At 36.1% G+C, this 25006-nt stretch overlaps 1 protein-coding gene across 5 annotated transcripts in view; it reads left to right on the plus strand.

Moving 5' to 3' along the window:
• Window positions 1-25006, plus strand: part of ROBO1 (roundabout guidance receptor 1) — a 1123100-nt gene that overhangs the window by 326912 nt on the left and 771182 nt on the right. The window contains exon 1 of one of the 5 annotated variants that reach the window (XM_067034896.1): window positions 11935-12589. The exons of 3 other annotated variants lie outside the window; for them this stretch is intronic. In XM_067034896.1, the coding sequence (XP_066890997.1) occupies window positions 12481-12589 (109 nt within the window). In that variant the 5' untranslated portion in view covers window positions 11935-12480. Of the gene's footprint in view, window positions 1-11934; window positions 12590-25006 lie in introns of those variants that run through there. One more of the 5 variants, XM_067034891.1, reaches the window with a different exon arrangement.

The following is a 25006-nucleotide window of genomic DNA, read 5'->3' on the forward strand; positions in this document are numbered from 1 at the left end:
AATAGAAGTGGTGAGAGTGGGCATCCTTGTTTTATTCCAGATTTTAGTGGGAAGACTTTCAACTTTCCAGCTTTGAGTATTATATTAGCTGTGGGTTTGTCATAGCTTTCATTATGTGGAGATATGTACTTTCTATAACCACTTAGTAAGAGTTTTTATCATGAATGGATGTTGAATTTTATAAAATGTTTTTTCTGTATCTGAGATAATTGTGTGGTTTTTGTCTTTTCTTTTGTTTATGTGGTGTATCACATTGATTGATTTGCATATGTTGAACACCCTTGTGACCCTGGGATGTATCCAGCTTGATTGTACTGTATGATCTTTTGTGTGGTATTGGACTTGTTTTACTAATATTTTGTGGAGAAATTTTGCATCTATATTCATCAAAGATATTGGCCTGAAATTTTCTTTTTTGGTAGTGTCTTTGACTGGTTTTAGTATCAGGTTGACAGTGGCTTCACAGAATGACTTTGGGAATGTTCCTCCTCTTCAGTCTTTTGGAAGAGTTTGAGAAGGATTGGTATAAGTTCTTCTTTGTGTGTTTGGTAGAATTCCCCAGTGAAGCAATCTGGTCCTGGACTTCTGTTTGCATGGAGTTGTTTTAATTACAGAATCTATTTCACTTCTAGTGATTGGTCTGTTCAAATTATCTATTTCTTCTTGATTCAGTTTTGGTGGGCTGTACATTTCTAGAAACATTCATTTCTTCTACATTGTCCAATTTTTTGGTATATAATTGTTCATAGTATTTTGTTATTATTATTATTTTTATTATATTTCTGTGGTATCACTTGTTATTTCTCCCTTTTCATTTCTTATATTATTTATTCGGGTCCTCTCTCTTTTCTTCTTGGTGAGCCAGCCCAGAGGTTTGTCGATTTTCTTTACCCTTTCAAAGAATCAGCTCTTGGTTTTACTGATTTTTTTCTACTGTTTTTGTAATCTCTATTTTATTTATTCCTCTCTGATCTTTATTATTTCCTTCTGCTGACTTCAGATTTTGTTTGTTCTTCTTTTTGTAATTCTTTTAAGGTTAGGTTGTTTTTTGAGATTTTTCTTGTTTTTTGAGGAAGGCCTGTATTGAACTTCTCTCTAATAACTGCTGTATCCCATAGACTTTATTTGATTGTGTCTTCATTGTCATTTGTCTCAAAGTATTTTTAAATTTCCTGTTTGATTTCATTATTGACCCATTGGGTTTTTAGTATCATATTGTTTAGGCTCCATGTAATAGGTTTTTTTCCCCTCATTTCTCTTTCTGTGGTTGATTTCCAATTTCATGCCATTGTGGTCAGAAAAGATGCTTGAAATAATTTCTATCCTCTTAAATTTGTTGAGGCTTGTTTTGTGTCCTAGTATGTGATCAATCCTAGAGAGTATTCCATGGGCACTTGAAAAGAATGTGTATTCTGTCTTTCGGGAGGATGTAATACCCTGAAAATATCAAATAAGTGTAACCGTTCTATTGTATCATTTAGGATCTCTGTTGCTTTATCAGTTTTCTGTCTGGAAGATCTGTCCATTAATGTGAGTGGGATGTTAAAGTCTCCCACTATTATTGTATTCCTGTCAATATCTCCCTTTATGTCTGTTACTATTTGTTTAATGTATTTGGGTGCTCCTGTACTGGGTGCATATATGATAATGAGTGTAAGATCCTCTTCTTGTATTGATCCTTTTGTCATTATATATGCCCTTTTTAATCTTTCTTTATGGCCTTTGTTTCAAAGTCTGTTTTGTCTGATATGAGTATTGCTACCCCCACTTTCTTGTCATTTTGGTTTGCATGAAATTTCTTTTTCCATCCCCTCACTTTCAATCTATGTGTGTCCTGTGCCCTAAAGTGGGTCTCTTGTAGGATTTTGTTTTTTTATCCAATCTGCTACTCTGTGTCTAGTGATTGGAACATTTAGTTCATTGACATTTAATGTAATTATTGGTAGATGTGTATTTATTGCCATCTAAAATATTGTTTTCCAGTTGACTTTGTATTTCTTCCTTGTTCCTTTCTTTTTGTTTTTGTTTTTCCTTTTGTGGTTTGATGGTTTTCTTTTGTATTATACTTGTGTTTTCTTATTTTTGTTTTTTGTGAATCTGTTGTATAATCTGATTTGTGGTTTCCCTGTTTTTCAAGTATGTTAACCCAATACTATATATATTTGCTTTAGACTGCTAGTCATATAGGCTTAAACGCATTGTAAATAAAAATCTACCCTTCCTTACGCTCCTCCCCCAATTTTGTGATTTTTGATGTCCTCCTTTACATCTTCATGTTTATCCTTTTAAAGTGATTTACTTTCCAGTTGTTACTTTCTCTTTCCTATAGATTCTTGCTTCTTTTCTATTTAGAGAAGACCTTTTGATGTTTCTTTTAGGATAGTTTTAATATTGCTGTATTCTTTTAGTTTATGCTTGTCTGAGTAATTCTTTATGTCTACTTGTATTCTAAATGATAATCTTGCTGTGTAGAGTATCCTAGGTTGCAGGTTTTTCCCTTTCAGGACTTTCAATATAACTTGCCACTCTCTTCTGGCCTACAACGTTTCTGTAGAGGAATCAGCTGATAGCCTATAGGGGTTCCCTTGTAATTAACTCTTTGTTTTTCCTTGCTACCTTTAGAATGCTCTCTTTATCTTTAACTTTTGCCATTTTAATTATAATATGTCTTGATGTATGTCTGGGTTCATCTTGTTTGGGATCCTCTGTGCTCCCTGTGCCTCAATATCTGATTCCTTCTTTAGGTTGGGAAGTTTTCAACCATAATTTCTTCAAATACATTTTCAACCCCCTTTTCTCTTTCTTCTCCTTCAGGGATACCTCTTATGCATAGATTGGCACACTTTATATTATCCCATAGGTCTTGTATATTGCTTTCATTTTTTTTCCATTTTCTGTCTGCTATTCTGTCTGCTATTCTGTTTGGATGACTTCCATTATTCTATATTCTAGATCACTTATTCATTCTTCTGCATTATCCAGTTTGCTATTTATTGCCTTTAGCTCAGCTTTTGTCCCAGAAAATGAGTTTTCTAATTTTAATTGGCTCCTCTTTATAGTTTCTAGTTCCTTTTTACAGTAATCTACATTTCTATTGATAGCCTGTCTTAATTCCTTCAGTATTTTCATCACCCCCGTTTTAAACTCAGAATCTGGTTGACTGGAGATGTCTGTTTCATTGTTTGTTCTTTCAGGGGAATTCTCTTGATCTTTTAATTGGGAGTGTTTCCTCTGCTTCTACATTTTTTACTTATATTTCTCTGACTCTGTGTGTTTAGGAGAAACAGTTATGTACTGTGATCTTGAAGGGATGTTTTTATGTGGGAGTATCCCTGTGTAGCCTCCGTAGGTCTAATATTTTTTGTGTGAGGGCTGTTTTTAGTATGGATGCCTGCCACGTCTTTCTTCAGTGTGTGTTGGCCCTTATCCCCTTGATAGGGGTGTGATTGTTGTTATGGTGACCAAAGCCTGCACTGGATGTTGAGCAGGGCCTCCTCTTTGCTCTCTGGTTGACACAGTCCTATTTGGGGCAGAGTCTGTTCCTTAGTTGTTGAAGTAGGTGTCCCCAGATCTGTTTCTGAACTTCAGTGTGAGGTAGGTGGGACTGGAGTGCTCCCACTAGGAGAAGAGCCACTGAGTATTCTTCCACAGGAGCTGTCCACTGGGAAGTGTACTCTGTGGGGTCACCTGTCACCCATTGTGCAAGCTATCCAAGTACACTGTTTTGGGCACTGCCCTCAGCCCTACCTCAACCATGGGAATTCAGGCAGTCAGCCCAGGTGACCCTCAGGTGCTGTGCTCACAAAACCACTAGTGCAGATCCTTTGGTGCAGAACTGCTGAGGTCAGGTTCTGTGACCACTGTAGTTACACACCTGGAGCTGCCATGGGAGCTACTAAGTCAGAACTGACCCTGGCCCAACATCTACATGTGCATCCACAAAGCCTGCAGCCTCTATTGCCAAACCCGCCCACCCATGGGAGCACCAGTAATCTGCTCACATGTCCCGCAGGCACTGAATTTGCAAAGCTGCCTACAGGTATAGATCCACACAACTGCTGGGACCCTCAGATTTTAGCCCTGCTTCCAAGTCATTCGGCCCCTGGGCATTTGCTCGGATTTCAGCCCCACCTCTGCATGTGGCCAACCCATTGGTGCTTGCACCCTCCCAGAACTCGTAGAGGTGGAGCTGTGCCTGCTGTGAGCACATGGAGAATGAGGTTGCTCTGGCAGGCTCCACCTCTCACCTGAAGCATGAAGGTTAACAATGGTGCCTCAGTGGTGGACCCGGACTCCTTCCTTTGCACACCCCCGTTGCCACCTGGACCACACTCCAGCCCCCTCAGCCTGTCTCTGCACAGCCAGCCCCAGTCCCCTCCCCAGACCTGTCCTCCGAAGCCCGAGCCTCAGTGCCCAGCCCCTGCCCACACCAGCAGACATGCACCTCGGGCTGGGGACTGCAGCAAGATTGCCAGTACTCCCTATGCAGGTCTCTATGTTCCACTCACTGCAAACCGGCTGTTGTACTCTCCTCCAAGCCCCCTCTGTCCTGGCTGATCTTCCTGTCAGTGAAGGGGCCTCACAGGGTAAGGGAACCCCCAGCTTTCACAGCTCCCTCCCAAGGGTACAGGTCCCATCCCAAATGCCTGCCCTTTTTTTTTTCTGTCCCACCTGGCCACCTGGCCATCCTTCCCACAACATTGGTTCTATGAGCTCCGCCAGCAGCGTTCAGCAGATATTCTGTAAGAGTTGTTCCATGTGTAGATGTATTTTGGTTGTTGTTTGTCGGACCAGGTGAGCTCCAATTCCTTCTATTCCACTTTCTTGATCTGGCCAAACACTTTTCACTTTAACGAAAATTCTGACTCTAACAAGGACACCAAGGAGTTATGGGGGTGGAACTCACCAGCCACAAGCTAAGCAATTGACACTTGAATTTCCTATCCTGTTCAAACTGTAGTTTTTCTTTTATATCTACACAACCTTACAATCCACTTGAAATAATGACTTGTCACCCTTTAGAGGGTGGAACTTGTGACACTCAGTGAAGGGAAACCTGTGATACTCTGGTCAGGTGATTCCGGTGTGGAAGAGCTGCTGATTAAAACACATGACAAAGAGATCATCCTGTTTGTCTAAACATTAAGGATCTATCCATTTGCTGAGACTCTACCTTTCTGTTCATGTTAGCGGTGGGCCTCTTCCTCACCCTGCCTTCTCAGAACTTATTAGATTTCCTCCTTTTTCTCAGACTGAATTTCCTGCTCCTCAATCAGCTTTGTGGGTTACATGACACTAACGTGCCTTTTACTATGGCTTTCCTAGATATTCGGTCTGCTCCAGCCCCAGAAGGCCCTCTTGATACAACCTTACAAATGTATATCCAGGTCTCTTCTCTTACCTTTTTTACTCCTGTGTTGAATGTCCTAACCCTCATCATCATTGTCCTTCACCAACATTTAATTTTAACCCTGCTTAAGTCCAAACTTCTCCCACACATTTCCTTGATACATAATCCATTTTCCAAACTCTTTTAGCATTAAATGTTTAATTCTTTAGAATATGATTTATTTATGTTTTTATTTCTTTTTCGAAATTTGCTTGGTGTCCAATCGACCGTGAGTTTATGAACATGATTATGTCTAATACCTGTTTGGTACCCAAAACAGTGTCTCTCTCCATCCAACTAGCTACCCACCTATCTATATACGTATGTATCAGTTGTGCTCCAATAGTTACTAAAAGAATTTCAGGCCTGCTAGTAGCCTATTTTGTATACCTGTGTGCTCAATTAAAAGTTGGTGTTAATGTTATTTGCATAAAACGGTTCTCTTTCTTTGCTTGTTAATTTATTCATCCAATTAAGTCATTATTTGCAACTATGTATAAATAGCTGCTCTAATTCCTGGTGGAATGAGTGAAATGCTACCATGGTTGAAGATTTTTCTTCGATCATGGCATTAGGGGCACAATAAAATCATTTTTGCAAAATTATTTTCAGCCCACATATATCCTTATAGATCTAATATGCTGAATCCAAGTCAGGCGATATAAAAGTAATTGTGTTTGAGCTTTAGGTTCTCATCTATCTTGAATGTCCCATGATACTGTTGATTATTGTAATGTGATACCAAAAAACAAACAATAGGCAGAATACTTTTAAGAAATGAGGAGTCCTCTTTCATAAGTCATAAAAAGAAAATCACTGGTGTCTCTTTAAAAAGCAGGGACCAGGGATGGCTTTAGGGCTTCCTGGAGAAAGTAAAAATGATAAAAACACAGGACACCACCACTCACAGTTTTTGTTCCACCATGTTGATGTTCTTCTTAAGTGAATATCATACCAATGAATTACTTATGTGAGATGTTTATTGAGGTCCTACAGTGTGTTAGTTGCTGTTCTAGGGGCCTCATGGGTAGATATTCCTTAGAAGTAAGGCATTTTATTAAACTCTTAGAAACAGAGACTGGCCTGGTGGTTACCAGAGTTTGGGGGAGCAGGGGGAAAGGGGAGATGTTGGTCAGAATACAAATGACCAGTTATAAGATAAATAAGTCCTGGGGATCTAATGTACAACATAGTAATTATAGTTACTAATACTATATTATATACATACTTGAAAGTTGCTAAGAAAATAAATCTTACATGCTCTCACCAAAAGAAAGAAATGGTAATTATGTGACTTGTTGAAGGTGTTAGCCAATTCAACAGTAATCATTTTGCAATATATAAATGTATCAAATCAACATGTTGTATACATTAAACTGATACAATGTTATATGTCAATTATATCTCAGTAAAGCTGGGGGAAAATTTTTTTTAAAAGAAATAGAGCATTTTATGGAAGACAGTGATGACATTTTTATGATAATCTGGTTATAAAATACATCCTGAAACCAGGCCCATAATCTAAATGTGCAAGGCCATCTAACTGGAGAGAAAAATTAAGGACTCTCAGGGACCATACGAACTGGGGGCTATATGCCTGACCTAAACATATGCAAATGCAAATGTTCAAAAGCACTTTGCCAGTCAAATAAATCAAACAAAAGAAATTTGTGGCATTCATTAGAATAGAGTTCTGCAAGTTGCTGTCCCTGGAATTAATATATTTTCACCTGACCCTGGCTCATGTAAAGGAGATTAAATAGCGATGTGAGTAATTGGTATTATGACTGCAGCCATGGCCTTTACCAACCAGCTGATGTGAGAATCAAAATCATGGTTTATCATGATTTTGGAAGTAGTTGTGAGGAAAAGAAATGAGAGGATCGTTCTGACCCAGGCTACAGTAGTTATCTATTGATGTATAAAAATTACCCTCAAAGTTCAGCGACTTAAAACAACAAACATCTATTACCTCATATAGTTTCTGAGAGTCAGGAATCTGGAACAGCTTAGCTGGTGATTCTGGCACAGGGCCTCATGAATTTGCAGTCAAGCTTTTGGCCAGAGCCTATAGTCACTGGCATGGGTGTTGGCAGACCTCAGTTGCTTGTTGCCTGTTGGACTAATAACCTCAGTTTCTTGATGTGAGCCTCTCCATAAGCTGCCTGAGTTTCCTCACAATATGACAGCTGGCTTCCCCAGAATGAATGATCAAAAGGAGAGAGAGAGTGGGAAAAGGAAATGCCGGTGTCTTTCACAACCTAGTCTCAGAGTCACACCATCACTTTCACTTTATTTTCAATAGCTTTTCTGTCTATACTCAGGACTGGGTATTCATGTCCTCTTCTTGAAGGAAAGAATATTAAAGAAGTTTTGAAAATATTTTAAGACCACCCCAGAAGCTCTGCTGTGTTCTAATCTAGACCTTTGATGCTGGAAAAGTATTTCAGCCTCTCAAACTTCAGGGGTTTTGTTTGTTTATTTGTTTGTTGAGTATTTTTTAACTGAAAAAGTATGAACAGTCAGTCTATTTCCACAAAACTGGTTTAAGGATTAGGGGAGATAATGTTTATACAAGCAATTTGCAAAGTGCCATAGGCATCAAACGTATCTTTTAATAGCATCTGCAGCTACAGCTGGGATATCATCCTCTAGACAAGTGCATTCTCCTATAAAAGATGGTATGGAGATATCACTAATGTTATTGTTGGTTTATAGTTCAAGAATTAACCACCAGTATTACACATGGTTGGGTGACACTGTCTATAACTGACAATCATGGATGCATGTTTCTCAACCAGAGGAGTGTCAAGTCTTATCAATTTTATTTCTTTCCAATCTATCCATCTGTCCATCTCTATTGCCAGAGCCCTAGGCCATTGTCCTCTCTTGCCTGGACTGCTGCAATAACCTTTAAGTGGTTTTCCAGTTACAACTCTTACCCTTCCAAATCCATTTACCACAGTATAACCATTATGCTTTATTTAATTTAAATCTTCCTTATATGAGAATTAAGACCTTTATGTTGTGGAGAGATATGCCCATTCTCACTGGATTTAAGGACTTATTTTTTATATTGGTATTATTTTTCTCCTTCTCATTCAACTTTCTATATTCCTTCCCTATCTGGTTGGAAATGAAAATGACATTTTGAAAAGTTATTTAACAAAGAAAAGAGCTTTAAGTTCAAAAAACTACTGGTCAACCCTGACTCTAGTTCCACCCCAAAATTTCCATTCCAGAAACCTAGCAGCAACCTTGGAACCCCTTTTACCTCACCCTCTATGTACAATTTATTAGCCAATCTTGTTGATTCTGCCACCAGAATATGTTTCTAATATATTCATTTCTATTTCTTTTTCTTGATTTCTATACTGCTAGTATAAATTTTTCACATAAATAATGATATGCTCTCCTAATTGATTTTCCCATTTCCATTTTGACACTCTCCATCTTTTTCTCTCTATTGAAAGGAAGGAGTGTAATCTTTTTTTTTTTTGAATGTAATCTTTTAATGCAAAGATCTATTCCTTCTTAAAGTTCAGAATCCTTAACAAAGCTTTCAAAACAAAAGGCCCAAACCAAAAATGTCTATACCTATCTCTGTAGCTATTCTTTCATCCTAACATGCACCAAGCTCTTTTACGCCTGAGAAAATGTTGCATAAGATTTCTGTCCAGCTGAACCTATTTTCTACATTTTCCACTTTTGCCTTGTATGTGCTTATTCATCCTATCTCTGCTTACACATTACTTCCTCAAAGAGTCTTTAAGTCCCCTTGCTATAATCTCTTTATGAAACCTTCCCTTTCACTTAATTGCAGATGCAATTTAAAAATATGTATCTGAAGGTGGGATTTTGGTGGATATGGTGTCTATTTCCACTTACTAGAATATCAGCTCCATGAGGGCGACAACCACGTCGATTGATTGATTGCAACTCCTCACTAATTAGCCTCCTGCCTGACACATGATGAGTGCTCAGAAAACATATGTTGAATGAGTGAGTTGCAGGCGGCTTTTGACTGCTCCCATTAATTTCCATGAGACAGGATCTATTTATTAGGTTAGTTGACATGATGGTACTGACCAGTTTCATTTAGGAAGAATGAGATTGCTCACCTCCATTGACTAACACTAGATTGCCTGCACAGCCAAGTAGAAGGAGAGCTTGGAGCAGGAAAGAAGAGAAGGTGCAGAAATGCACTTTGCCTGTTTAATATTTTAAGTTCAAATAGTTATAGACATGTGGGATTTAGGATGTGACTAAATTCAGCCAAATAACTGGCTTTGTACCAATTTGTAATTTTAGAGCAGACTAAACCCATCTGCTGATAATCTTCAGTGTCTTTATGTTAGAAAGTTTACAGATTTGAAAGCTGGTCTTGGAATGTAACTAGAATTTCCTATTTATTATAACACCTTGTAATATTAACAGCTGAGGAAAGCAAATGAGAGCATATAAATGAATACACACACCATATTTATAATTATTCCCTCTTGATGATCTCCCCAGTTCTTATCACCTAAAAGTTAATAGACTATGTGAGCTTTGAGCTTTCACTGGTGTACTGTGGGTTATAGGAGACTAAGGTGCTGCTTTTATTTGATGGTTAAAATTGATTTTAACTGAAAGGGAATGTATGTAAGTAGGGTTTCCTATTTATTTGGAACATATTGTAATACTAATGACCAAGGAAAGAAAATGATAGCATGTAAATAAATACACATTCAGAGCAGAAGTTATCCTGGCTCTTTTAAAGAGTCCTATTATAATTTAAAAACTGACCAACTCAAACTAATACCCATAACGTGGGAAAAATGTACTGTCAGTTCAACAAACTTTTGATGATTTTCTTTTATTTACAGCAATCATTACTGAATTTAGGGATATAAAGAGAATATGATACAGTCAGGCCTCCAGCGAGCTGTATACCTCCTCTTGAAAACAGAGGTACACACACACACAAACACACACACACACACACACACACACACACACACATGCACTTAAACTCTAAAATAATTGCTGAGATCTCTACTTCCAGGTGAATAAGTCATGAGAAAAAATGGATAATTATGCCTGAGAAAGTCTGAGAAGATAAACTTCTGTTAAAGCTATTAAGCATTAATAGGATTATACAAAGATGAGATGGGTAAAAGGTATTTCAAGGAGAAGGATAATGTGTAAGAAGACCTGACAGTCTGGAAAGTTCATGTTCTTTTGGAGAATGGGGAGTTTCCTAGTATGGCTAGATTTTATGGCTTATAGTAGGAATGAGAAAAAAATAAAAAGCCTTCTTTAATGCCTCCAGAAAGTCAGACATTTTCTTCTCTCTGATTCCTTAGAAATTGCATATGCATTTTCACTGCATTTATCATATCACATGAAAAAGTATCTGTTTAAATGTCTATCTCTTTGAACTGTGAGCTCATTTTATGGATATTTTCTATTAATAATATATCTGATATGTCATAGGCATTCAAGGAATATGTCTTGAATCAGAGTCTAGAAAATTTAACTTAGAAACAGATTCAGAATGTTCTGCCTTATATGACTAGTTAAGAATTTTAGGGTTGTGTCAATTTTGCTTTAATAATTAGGAGATTCCTCTTAATAATCTGAATTTCTAGCTTCTATTAGAAACTTAAAATATCTGGCAAGCCAGAATCTGCAGTTCACATGGTGACATTCAGCTGGGGTTGAGTGACAGCAGCCACTTTTCACAAGGTTTTCACTGCACAGAGCCACAATCCCCACCTCTCCCTCTTGTCTCCCACTCAGCCTGTTTCACCTATTGTTACCTGCTTGGCTGCTGTAGACGTTTTTTCCCCTCTTCTGCTGCAGTATAGGGGACTAACAGTAAACAGCACATTCTCAGGTATGCGTTTTATAAATATGTTTTGGCAGCTGTGTGAACTATTTAACTGTAGAATTAGGTCAGGTTGTAGAATATTATTATGTGTTTAGCAGTATCCTAAAATAGATTTATATGCTTGTTAAAATAAATGTATGTATATTATTGTTCTCCAATGCTCTTAGAAGCATAACATTCATTTTATTATTAGAAAAATAAATTTTGTCCCAAAGCAAAGGGGAGCATCTCACATGGGTACAGTGTAGTTCCAAAATAATCAAGACAACATTGCAATTTGCCTACAGGAAGTAGACTTAATTGTAAAACAGAGAAGTCTAATTTGCCAAAATGTCTGCTCAGCTCATGAGGTGATAAGAATCATTCTGCCGGAAATAGGAGACATGGAATATACCAACATGCATTTAGAAAGAAACAAGTGTTTACGATGCAATGCGGATGAATGTGCTATGTACATTACATGTGCAATGTACATTACACATTTGCCTGCTTCTTGGGTTTGGGATATTTTTGGCAGATTGTCTTTTTACATTAGTCTTTGAATATATAATTTACATAGTAAGAGCTAAGGGGGAAAGATAATTGTTTACCACTCCCCCTTTTCAGAGGTATTTTTGTCATGTCTTAGCAGCAGATATTTATATATATATACATCTAATCCCTTCTCCAAGACATTAGACAGAGCTTTGAGAACAAGCAAGGTTTTTTTTTTTTTTCCTTTCCTTAACAACTACCTCTGTTTGAAATGCGGTGTGTTTGCCGTGCCAAAATTAAATATTCAGCTTCGTCAAGTACTGTAATCTGTGGTACAGGATGGGTCGGTGGGAAAATGCTGAAATCTCAGCTTTCTCCTGTTACGGTGTTATGAAAAATGTTGACAAACATTTGGAACAAGTGAGAGTTGGCAGGAACAGGTTAGGAACTGGTAGCTGCAGAAAAGACCAGAGAAAATTGTCAGCTCATCTTTCCTGACGTTTTGCTTATGTATAGAGGAAGGTTTTTACATCCCTTCTAATTTTTGTTAACATTCCCTGTATAATTCAAATGGAAATCCTGATGAGAACATACCTGCTTTTTTAAAATTTATGGGAAAATTAGCCTTTTTGCATTTCTGCTGAATAAAATGACAGGATTGGCTCCAGGGTTTTCTACTCCCAGGAAAAGCCTTCAGGTTCGTCTGTGACAGGACTCTCCACAGAGGTTATTTTTACCTGGCATGGCTGTGCTGTTACTGATGCTGCTGCTCTTGATGGCAGAAATAACTTCTCCTGTGGGTGTCTCAGGCAGAATGAAAGCTGGATCAAGGTGGAGAGGGGAAAAGAATCGTGAGTAACCAGGAATTTTTACTCTCGGTGCATTTCTTTCTTGCTTCTTTCTATTTAGGAATACATCGGGTCTGCCTAGCTTTGCATTTCACAGCAGTTCCAAGACGTGGTTTTAAGACGTAAAAATAATTTTACACATTAAATATGCATGCAGAATAAATGAGCTCAACCTTCTGTAGGCACCACACATCTGCAATATTGTTCTGGATTTCATTGCAAGACTTTTGCTTGTCTTCTCTAGTTAACTCTTACAATTCCTGAGATTGGTAAAGACTTTGAGCAGATAGATCCAAAGGCTATATATGTAAGTTAACATTAGCTCTTATACATAAAGTTCAGATATGTTGCTCACATTTGTTGATATTCAGCTGCTAGCTATGTAATACAATTTTTTTTACATCTAAGCATTTTGTTCTAAGGGTATCAAGAAAGGAAACTTAGAAATAGCAAATGTCATAGGCACTCTGATTTGAATAACTTAAGAGTCTATGCTTTACAACTGGGAATTGCAGGTTGATAAATATATTACTCTTTAGAGTCATTAACTTCTTTATTCTCTCCCTATGGAAATGCAAGACCTCCAATTCCATTACTAAGTGTGTTTATATATGTAAGGCATATAGTATTTAAACTACTGTTTTAGTTTTAGAACTGAATCTGTTTCTGGTATTATTACAGGAGAAAGAAATTGATTTGACATTTGTTTCCCTCTGAGCTAATTGGCCAGATCTAGCCACTGTCTTTTCTCCCTTTTATCCTCCCATAGACCACTATAGGTGGAAGGGTCCCGTGTGTGTGTGTGTAGAGAGCTTACATGTAGCTATATTCCTTTTCTCCAAGTTAGAAGTAGATGCTTTCCTCTTCTCTATATCTCTCTTCAAAAATAGAATATAGAAATGGACCAAGGAATCTGCTTTGGAGAAGAGCAATGTTTCTTTCAAAATGTCGTTGAATGATCAGAGGAGGCATACCAATGAACCTATTTTACTGGAACTATAATACAATTCAGAAGATTCAAGTAACCTTAGAGCTAATTGCTAAGCTTATGACTTTTGCTTTAATCATGCCTTTGGCCCATTTACAGTTTTGTTTTACTGACATGGAGTGCTCTGATGGATAGATCAATAGGGACCGTAGGCCTGATAAGCTGGAAAAGTTATAGATTTAATTTGCTCAGCTTCCAGTTGAATTTCTCAGTAATCGATTATTACTGGCCTTTTATCTTCCTTCCTCTTTCTCCTTTCTTTTTCTTTAATCTCTTTTTTTTCCTTCTCATGATTCAGAAAAGGCATACATATACATCTGATATTTACACTTTCCACAAATAACAAGTGATTGTTTTTACTGACCATTTCTTCTCTGGACCTGAAGATTGACTTGATGTTCTCCCTCACTGTTCTAAAGTGGAACTAGGACATCTAAATTTCGCACCCCCACTGGAGAATATAAGGAGGAATTCATTCATCCCCAAAGTTCCAGAGTCATCAGTTTCACTTCACACTTTGGACTTAAATCTAGTCACTCTAGCACAAAATATTTGTAATAATTTTTGCTTATCTAGCCTTGTAAGTTTATAATATTTTCATGTCCACTATATGAAAATGTATGTACAATAATTGCATCATTAGCAAGGATAGATACGACTACTTGCATTTAAAGAAGAGGAAACTAAAAAATACTAAAAAGTTAAATGACTTGCTCCAGAACATTCACCCAGTTAAGTTACAGACAGCTCTATAAACCGTGTTTAGACTTCTAATTCAGTGTTCTTTCCATAACCCAAAGCTCCCTCAGACTACAGTCTGACTATGGGAAATCCCAGTTGCTGAGTCAACTTTGGGTCTGTTTTTAAACAATAGCCTCCAAATGAATCTTTTTGAGAATATTCGAGATGTTACTTTTTCATGTAGGCACTCCAGAAGTCTTTTTTTGTTTGGATATAAATAAATATCTTTAGAAGAACATTAGCAAGGTACATCCAAACTTTCAAAGAATTATTTTTAAGGAAATAATGCTTGGAAAAAATTGGGGATGGGGAATGGGTTGGGGAAAATGGGTGGAATTTGATAAACCAATGGTCCTAATGTAGAGACACAGTTTTCTGTTTTTAAATTATTTGACCTCTCAAGAGGTGACTGAACTGTAATTTCCTGTATTATGATTACTGTGGTGATCTTCAGTGCCCAGAACAACAGGGTAAGGGGGGGCAATTCAACATCTTAAACCCTTGTGCTTCAACCTTTGACTTTTCAAATAAACCTCAGGGAAACACAAAATTGAGTGATCCAAGCATACCCTTGCGTTGAAGAGTTTGTGTGAGAAGAGCTGAGGAAATTCACTGAGAATTTCTCAACTAAGAGAATTCCTGTTGGGTTACAGATCGATTGACTCCCAACAATGAGTAAATTGTGACAGAAAGCTGTGCATCCACTGGGGGAATTTGTGAATATATTTAGAGGGATATTCAATTTCCTAACTAATTGAGAGTTCTATATTACACTTTAAAATACAATGATAAAAGTCAAGGTAAGACATCTCAGTTTCTAATTTTCAAAGAATGTTAAGTCACAGATTTTGGCATGGATCTTCATTGTCAAAGGAAGTTTATATTCTTTGTTGCCAATATCAGAGACTTTATTAATCTTTTTATTTTTTTGGTCACTTTCCATTCATGGACTTCTAAAAAGAGAAAAAGACTACAGAGATCATTAAAGACGATCTTCTACTTCAAAATGGATTGCGTATGTTCTTTAAGAGATTTTATTGACCTTAAATGTTTCCTTTGCTTTCATTTTTTTCAGTAACTAGAATTTGATCATTTATTTTAGCATTTATCCAACTTTTTACATCTGCTTATAATTTCATTTATTTCTTGAAATCATGAACTCAAGGAAGAGACTCTTTGTATCGTTTTCAGCATTTAGTAGAATTCTTGACACATTGTAAAAACTCAATGATTATTTGCTTAAATAGTATATCATTTAAGTAAGTTCTGTGTAATATGTAAAATTATTGAATATGACCATATTCTTTGACAAAAAGTATTGATGTACAAAGTTATTCATCAAAATATTAGTTATTATATATATATATAAATGTAAATATAGAAAGGTAAGTAAGAGTAGATCCTGTGAAATTAATCATTTTCAAACATTAAAAGTAAGTTTTAAAAAATAGCAACATAGGTCTTCCCTGGTGGCGCAGTGGTTGAGAGTCCGCCTGCCGATGCAGGGGATGCGGGTTCGTGCCCAGGTCCGGGAAGACCCCACATGCAGCGGAGCGCCTGGGCCTGTGAGCCATGGCCGCTGAGCCTGCGCGTCTGGAGTCTGTGCTCCGCAACAGGAGAGGCCACAACAGTGAGAGGCCCGCGTACGGCAAAAAAAAAAAAAAAAAAAAAAAAGCAACATAGGTAATGCTTAAAATGAAACATTTGGTGGAAAAAACCCTGTACAGATTTATATACATTATGACTCAAAAAAGGAACCCATAAGATCCTTCTTAGATAAAAAAGAACTGCACGCCGTATAACTTTCATTTGTCTAGTCCTGTGTTTTACAGCATTTCTTGTTATCTAACTTTATCTCATATATATTTTTGTATATTTATTTCGCCACCAATAGAGTATAAACTCCAAGGAGGCAAGAACTCTGACTCTCTTATTATTGTTTTTTCCCTTGGCTTTAGTAAAGGATCTAGGAAATACATTTATTCAATGAATATATATTGATTGACTAATGTATGAAAAGAAATTAAATTAAAGGAAATGCCCCAAATTAAGGGTTTTCATTAGATATTGTGATTACATATGATCTTTATTTTTAAAAAATACTTACTAAGACTTTTCTCGATTTTTAAAAAAATAAAAATAATAGTTTTTTTTTAAGGCAGCCATATCATCCAAGGAAAAGACTAAATCATAGACATAGCATATATATATAGATCTGATGCTTTGGGTTAATTTAGAAGGTATTTTTTTATAAAGAAAAAAATGTCTCTAGTTTACAAAATCCCTTTAAGATTGCCAAAACTGCTATCGTCTGGGGAAAAAAATCCCTCCGTGAGTGCATTTCTTATCTTGATATGTTATTTTTAACCTCCCATCACAACAGTTTTAAATGAACTCTCTACAGTTATTTTTAACATTTGCTTCTTTACTTCGGTCACTGGCCACAGGTCAAGTGTTTCTTGTAGAAAATGTTTGAAATATTAGAATTACTGAGGGCAGAATCCTTCAGAGATGACCTGAAATTACTTAAATTAAATTTTAAATCTTTACAAAAAGCTTAGCTACTATTGCTCTTTCTCCAATTTTATGTTTCATCTTCACCACTTTATCGACAATATAATACACTGCACAATCCCCCAAGAGCTTACTACTGCAAAACAGTTTTTAACTCTTCTTTCAAAGTACAAGATTTGTAAAGCTATGGGACATTTAAATACGCTTAAGAAAAAAAAAACAACAACGTTTCACTGTTTATTCTTTATCTCTTCTCTTTCTCAACAATTCAATTTATGAATTGTTGAGAAATACCTCTTGTAAAGAAATAACCATGTTCAGTAAGTTAAAACAGTATATAACTTTAATCCACAATATAAAGTTACTGAAGAAAGAGTTTTTAGTATTTCTTGTTTCTTTTTTTTTTTTTTTTTTTTTGTAGCCAATGAGAAGATACTCTTGCAATGTTTCACATAAGTTTCACACCAAAAATCAATAGATTTATGGTGAGTTAAAATACAAGTAGTGAGTTACCCTCAGGGAAAGATTAGTATTGAAGATACACTAAAAGACAGACTGAAGCTGACAGTACAATACAGACATCTGGAAACATGAGAAACCGATAGAATTTGCCAGTGAGCAGCCCAGAGGTGATTGGGCCCTATCAGAGAAAGAGTAGAATGTGCTTCCTTGATGATAAAGAGACAGAACCGGATGTCATAACATACAGCTGACAGTATTCCCTTGCAGAGGAAGTTTTCCTCTCTGCAACCGTCTGAGTTACCATATACAGTCAGAGGGTAGAGACCGCATGCATCACATTAGTAAAGTTCATGGAACCCAAGAGGATTATCTTTTTATCATGATACTTTGAAGATATACAACATGTCATAATGAAACTCTGGAAAGTGCACAGCATTTCTTTTAATGGAGAACAATATAGTGTTGCATGTCTACAATCATTTGTGATGTGATATTTTTGGAAGAACTAATGTGTTCTCTATCACTAATTCTTTATATATTATAGCTGAAATAAATGACCATAATTTTAGGGGGACAATTCAGGCACTTTCCATTCAACTCAAAGTGATGAAGAATATTTATAATATTTAAACTGTCACTTCTTAATATAAGAAAGGCACAGAGAGACTTTTTAAAAAATCTTTATTGGAATATAATTGCTCTACAATGGTGTATTAGTTTCTGCTTTACAACAAAGTGAATCAGTTATATATATACACATGTTCCCATATCTCTTCCCTCTTGTGTCTCCCTCCCTCCCACCTTCCCTATCCCACCCCTCTAGGTGGTCACAAAGCACTGAGCTGATCTCCCTGTGCTATGTAGCTGCTTCCCACTAGCTATCTGTTCTACGTTTGGTAGTGTATATATGTTCATGCCACTCTCTCACTTCGTCACAGCTTACCCTTCCCCCTATAGCAAGAGAAGAACTGAAATAAAATTAATTTGACCACATGTATCTATTTTGTTACTTTGTTACTGCAAGATACATTTGAGCTGAAGTCATTTAACATTTATTAAAATAATATTTTTAAAGGACAAATAATTTTATTGTATTCTAGTTCTATTAAATTAAATGGTTATGGTAAGGATATGTTTTGTAAACAGTTAAATAATTATTCAACAGCACTGGCCTATTCTTCCCCTGTCCCTTCCCATTTGGTCAACACTTAATTGTTCAGAAAACCAGGTTTAACTGGTAGCAGAATATGAGCTGCCTTTATTGGCTGACACCTAATCATTTTATCTACTCCCAAGGAACTCTAGAACGAGGACATAAAAGCAACTTTGTTTCATTCCTTTTCTCCAGAATGCTAGGCCCGTTGTCGGAGGATAAATATAAACACCAGGGAACAGATAAGGACTTTACAGTTACTTAAGTTTTGTAAGACTGAAACATCAATTTGGAGCTTGCCTAGTTTGTGTTTGTATTGCACTGAGCCTGTAATTATGGTGAATATAGTTATGCTAATTTATACACTCATAGTTAGGGAGGACAAGAGTTATAGAAGATGACTTTGCGTATATATGTGTCACAAAGGTCAATAACTTAAAGCTGTAGCAAATGAAGAGAAAGTCAATTCCTGGATCATATACATTCCAAAGTAACTTTGTTGCTTCCAGTTCCCTTGGTCTCAAATCTAGGAACCAGGAGAAAGCACTCAGCTGTTCCATAGATGCTTAAGAAAACAGCTGAACTCAGCTGTCACACACATGAATAGAAAAGCAATTTCCCAGGTAATCCTTTCTCAAACCATTCCATATTGAAAGGTTAAAATTCTAGAGAAGCAGAATTTCCAAATAATTAAAGAAACAACCACTTTGATTCCATTTTGATAAAGATGATAGAAATTAAATGTGTACAGATATTATAAAAAGGTATGTAATCCAAGAGGATGAATAGGATCAATATCTGTAACCTCAGTTTTGGTAAGTCCAGCATTCATCCCAGCTTTTCCCACGGAGAAATGACTCTAAATTATTCCAGCGCGATGATTTTAACTCTCTCTTCTAAAATGATTTCAAATATAATGTTTTGGTTCTAACAAATTTGTTCATAAATTTAAAGGACACTGAAAAAAAGGGAGTCTATAAGATTTTATTTTTCTCATTTTATGGTACAGATGTGAGCCAACAAATTTGGCTATGTAGCTTATTTCTGTCAGTTGACTACTATTTTCCGATTGACTTTGATTTTAAAACTAGGGATTTAAACTCACAAAAATTTAGCCCAAGGGTAGAGTAAAAACCACACCGAAGAATATAATGGCTTTGAAAGCTTGCTATTTTGAAAAAGAGACAAGTTCAGAATTTTACTGTTTACTAGTCCTTCTTAGAAACTACCTATTATTTGCCATTTGAAATTGTTCTTAGGTCACAGGAGTGTTTAAATTGTTTTGTGTGCTAGAGCCCAGTTTATTTTGGACAGTTTAATGAAGTAAAACAGTGTGCCCATGGAAATGTGGTAAGGTAATGAATGTATCACTGCTCTCACTTGTCCAAAATCCCTGCCAAAGTAGCCACATTCTCTTCTATGAATCTGTTTAACATTCTCACCATTAAGATTTTCTTACTATATGTCAGTTTGGTGTGTTTAAGTAATGTAAGAAAACGCTGAGCAGGCTCAAAAGTAGTGCCGTCTTGGCTCATCTTTCATTGTTACCATGAAAAAAAGAATCCACAACAACAACAAAAAAAACTATTAGCATTAAAATTTCTAGCCTTCCTACATTTTCTGATCAGAGAGAAACAGAGACAGAGGGAAGGAATGGGGTTTCTTTGTGATGTAAGACTGTACAGTGGAGAAGTGGTTTGAGAGAGAAAGAGTGATAATTTGAAGACATTTTAGCAGCTCATCAACCTGAAGCATTTAATGGTTAAATATCATAGAGTACACTGTAACCTGAACAAAGTTTATGGGCAAGGGGGTCATGAGCTCTGCCAGAAAATTCATCAGTCAGTGCCAAGGAAATTTCTTCTTTGATAAATGAAGCCATCATGAAAATAATCATCAAAATCATTTCCCCATGAAAAGTAATGCATACTTTACAGGCCGTCCACCCCAAATTTAATTTTGGTAAAAACAGTTAAGAAGTCTCCAATATGTTTCAAAATCATTATATCATATGGAGTCGATAAGGGCAGGCACCCTGGAGACAGACATACCAAGATCCAAATCCAATCTTTCAACCTACATATATGTTGTGAGAACTGACATAATCTCTCTGGGTCTGTTTTTATTTGTTAAGTGGAGAAAACTATAATTTTTCCCACAAATTGTGAAGACTTACCACACTGACCAGAAAGTTTTGGTACACAAATGTTCAGACACTGGATTCTGATTATGGTGGTTGTAATAATTATTATTATTGCTGTTGAGATTATTAATAGTAAATTTTTCTTCCCCTGAAAAATACCTTTTTTTTTTTTTTTTTCGGTTTATTGCTTATACTTCTCTGCGATACCACTAACAGGAAGAAATCTCTTTCCTGAGAGCGTATTACTTGGTTGATACAGAGCCCAGATCATTGTATGCAGTGAGAAAATGTAACAATGGCAATGAAGGAACACTGATACGTGTCTATTATGGTCTGCAATACCAAGAGATGTGTTGGCAACCCTTAAAGACAAAAAAACAGGAAATACATTTTAACGCAATAAGAATCTCTCTCCAGACTGAAAAAATTAAAAAGTCAAATCAAACCACAAATCTACTCTTATTTATGTAATCTTATTTATGCTTATTTTTTTGATTCTATTATAAATTTATAAGGTACTGTGATAAGTGCTGAGAAAGGAAATTATCTTGTATTTTGAGATTTATACCCTCAAAAATTAAAGACAGAATGAACAATAGGTCATATATCATATCAAATAATTTTTTAAAAAAAGAGTCAAATGTGGTTAACAAATACAAATTAGAAATCAGTTAAACAATATGTCGTATACATGTGTGCACATTCATGCACAGGCACATTTATATAAATATTATGTATATATACATCTATATGATGCAATAGACATCTAAAACATCCAAGTATAACTATTATTAGTTACAGATTATTTCTATAGTTATTTGATTATTTCTCTCTGAAAAGTTACTTGAAAGAGAACTTAAGGTACACATAAATGATGCCAGGATTAACTCTTAAAGGAAATTAGAGAAATTCAAATACTCTGTCTTTGCCAAGAACTTACTTTATTTCTACAGCTATATAATATATTTTCATTTTATGTGGTAGAAATTATTGAAGATCACTTGGTTTTATTTGCAGAGCGCCCATATTTATCACCCACCCCCCCTTTTCTGACATTGTTGATTAACAAGTATACCGACTTCACTGATCATTGATTCATGATGGGCCTACACTTGAGTTTACAAAATCACATTGGATGTGTGCGAGTATTCAAAGTCATTTAAATTCTTTCAGGAACTTAATATAATGCTTCAAAGCTTAAGGGACACTGTATATTCCTCTTCATTATCTAAAACCATGCATCCCATGTTAGCCATTTGCCAAAGGACTTAATTTTTCTTCCTCTATTATTAAACACTTCTTATGATGAAGAAAGCAGACCCAATTCATATTTTTCATATTTACTCTCAGAAAATGTTAAGTGCTTTAGTCAGCAGTGTAGAAGCCTAAACATCAGTTCTTAAACCTTTTCAGTCTTTAAATTTTAGGTAACTGTAGAGTCTTCATATTAAAACCCAATTTAGCAACACATTTTAGAGACTGATCCTAAGAGAGAAAGAGAGAAAGAAAGAAAAAAAGAAAGAAAGAAAGGAAGGAAGGAAGGAAGAAAAAAGGAAGGAATGAAAGGAAGGAAGAAAGAAAGAAAGGAAGGAAGAAAGAAAGAAAGGGAGAAAGAAAGAAAGGGAGGGAGGAAGGAAGGAAGGAAGGAAGGGAGGAAGGGAGGAAAGGGGGGGCAAAGGGGGAAGGAAGACAGGGAAAAGGCAAACCTTCCACAGCAACCAGTAAGCTGGGGGAAACTACCCATCTTGGATTTTGTTTGTTATCTCAAATATAAATATAGTTGTATATATATTTCCTCTGCTTTTAATCTGCACTCTGTTAAGGAGTTAGTAATTATTCAGCAGGTAGTCATTTTTGATGGCACTATTTCTTTTCCTTTTGTCAAATTGTACTTCCAAAATTAAATTATTTATTATAAGATGAACAGGCCCATAAAACTTAGGGAAAACTGTGAGGCTATCTTAGAATTATGTTTACCAACTCATTGACTTACTTAATAAAACCATTCCAGTAACACATTTAAACACAAATTAGCCAACTAGCCAAAATTCTAATATTGATTTTTTTTAATGCCTTTATGTCTCCCTCCAATACAGTACACTTATTTGAAAAAAAATTTCTTTAGAATATATACTATTTAGAATGCACATATTTCCCAGTAGGAAATCCACATTATATCAAATGACATAATGCCGTTCTAATATAATTGCTATAAAATCAAGTTCTCATCTTTAAATACTAATGTTATTAATACTTAGATGGAAAAACACAACTGAATTTTATTCTTACTATGAAAGATTGTTTTAAGAGCTGTAAACTGACGCCTTCAACATAGAAGTGCAAATGTTTAATATGTTGAGGGGAAGGGAAGTAAAAAATCTTTTCACATAGAAAAGACCTGAAATGTGAGGGTAGTTTTGGGGATTCACATAAAATATTTGTCAGATTGCTGCCAGAAATAATGCAATTAGAACATATGTTCCCCTGATATCACCATTTGTTAAATGTTCAGTCGTGTGGGTACAGGGGGTACTGTCATGGGTGTATTTCTTATAGAGCGACTCAGAAGCTGATAGAAGAACTTGGAAAAATATTTTAAGATTTTGTCTTTTCAGCCCTCAGAATGGGAGAAAATATTTGCAAATGAAGCAACTGACAAAAGATTAATCTCTAAAATATACAAGCAGCTCATGCAGCTCAATATTAAAAAAACAAACAACCCAATCCAAAAATGGTCAGAAGACCTAAATAGACATTTCTCCAAAGAAGATACACAGATTACCAACAAACACATGAAAGGATGCTCAACATCACTAATCATTAGAGAAATGCAAATCAAAACTACAATGAGGTATCATCTCACACCGGTCAGAATGGCCATACTCAAAAAGTCTAGAAACAGCAAATGCTGGAGAGGGTGTGGAGAAAAGGGAACCCTCTTGAACTGTTGCTGGGATTGTAAATTGATACAGCCACTGTGGAGAACAGTATGGAGATTCCTTAAAAAACTAAAACTAGAACTACCATACGGCCCAGCAATCCCACTACTGGGCATATACCCTGAGAAAACCATAATTCAAAAAGAATCATGTATCACAATGTTCATTGCAGTTCTATTTACAATAGCCAGGACATGAAAGCAACTTAAGTATCCATCAACAGATGAATGGATAAAGAAGATGTGGCACATATATACAATGGAATATTACTCAGCCATAAGAAGAGACGAAATCGAGTTATTTGTAGTAAGGTGGATGGACCTAGAGACTGTCATACAGAGTGAAGTAAGTCAGAAAGAGAAAAACAAATAGCGTATGCTAACGCATATATATGGAAACTAAAAAAAAAAAAAAAAAAGGTTCTGAAGAACCTAGGGGCTGGACGGGAGTAAAGACGCAGATGTAGAGAGTGGACTTGAGGACACCAGGAGGGGGAAAGGTAAGCTGGGATGAAGTGAGAGAGTGGCATGGACATGTATACACTACCAAAAGTAAAATAGCTAGCTAGTGGGAAGCAGCCACATAGCACAGGGAAATCAGCTCGGCGCTTTGTGTCCACCTAGAGGGGTGGGATAAGGAGGGTCGGAGGGAGATGCAAGAGAGAGGGGATATGGGGGTATATGTATAGGTATAGCTGATTCACTTTGTTATACAGCAGATACTAACACACCGTTGTAAAGCAGTTATACTCCAATAAAGATGTTAAAAAAAAAATTTGTCTTTTATGTCTAGGAAATAATGCAAACTCTTGAATTTACTATAACTGGTTGAAATGTTTTTCTAATTTAATCATTTGTCTGAGAACTCACATTTACTGTATTCTGAGGTAAATTTACATTTGGTGACATAGCTTGGAGAACTGATCCACACACAGCAAGCTTTTCTGAATAAGTAATTATATATAAAACCATGAGTAAATGTGCAGGTAATAAACCTAAGTATGAGTTCTGCTCGGCTACACAAGAATCTTGTGTGAGTGAATCAGCAACTCGGGTCTTTAATGTCATGTTTGGATTATGCTTAGAAAACATCTGTACAAAGTCTGTGACAATTTTAAGAATAAAAGACAATGTCAGTGTGTTTCATAGTCATGTTCATGTAGTGTTATGTAAAGAGAAAATGAAAATGTCTACAGGTGGAAAAATATGAAACACCTTTCATTTATGCTCGGTGCAAGGAGCCATGCTCTCTTGTCAACCTGAAAGCGTCAGATGTTTTTCCTATAAAAAGCAATCTTGCTGTTTTTCAGGCAAGTTTTACGGAGTGCTAGATATGTGGTCATTTTCAGTTTATACGTAATTTGAAGTATTCTGGCAGTCCTCATAAGCTAACACGTACATGCCAGAATGTGCATAATCACCTGTGATTTCGAAATATATATTTAATCAGTATATAGTCACTCACTGAACAAATTAGCAGA

This window comes from Kogia breviceps, chromosome 5, assembly GCF_026419965.1.
Source record: "Kogia breviceps isolate mKogBre1 chromosome 5, mKogBre1 haplotype 1, whole genome shotgun sequence".
In the NCBI taxonomy this organism is placed as follows: domain Eukaryota; kingdom Metazoa; phylum Chordata; class Mammalia; order Artiodactyla; family Physeteridae; genus Kogia; species Kogia breviceps.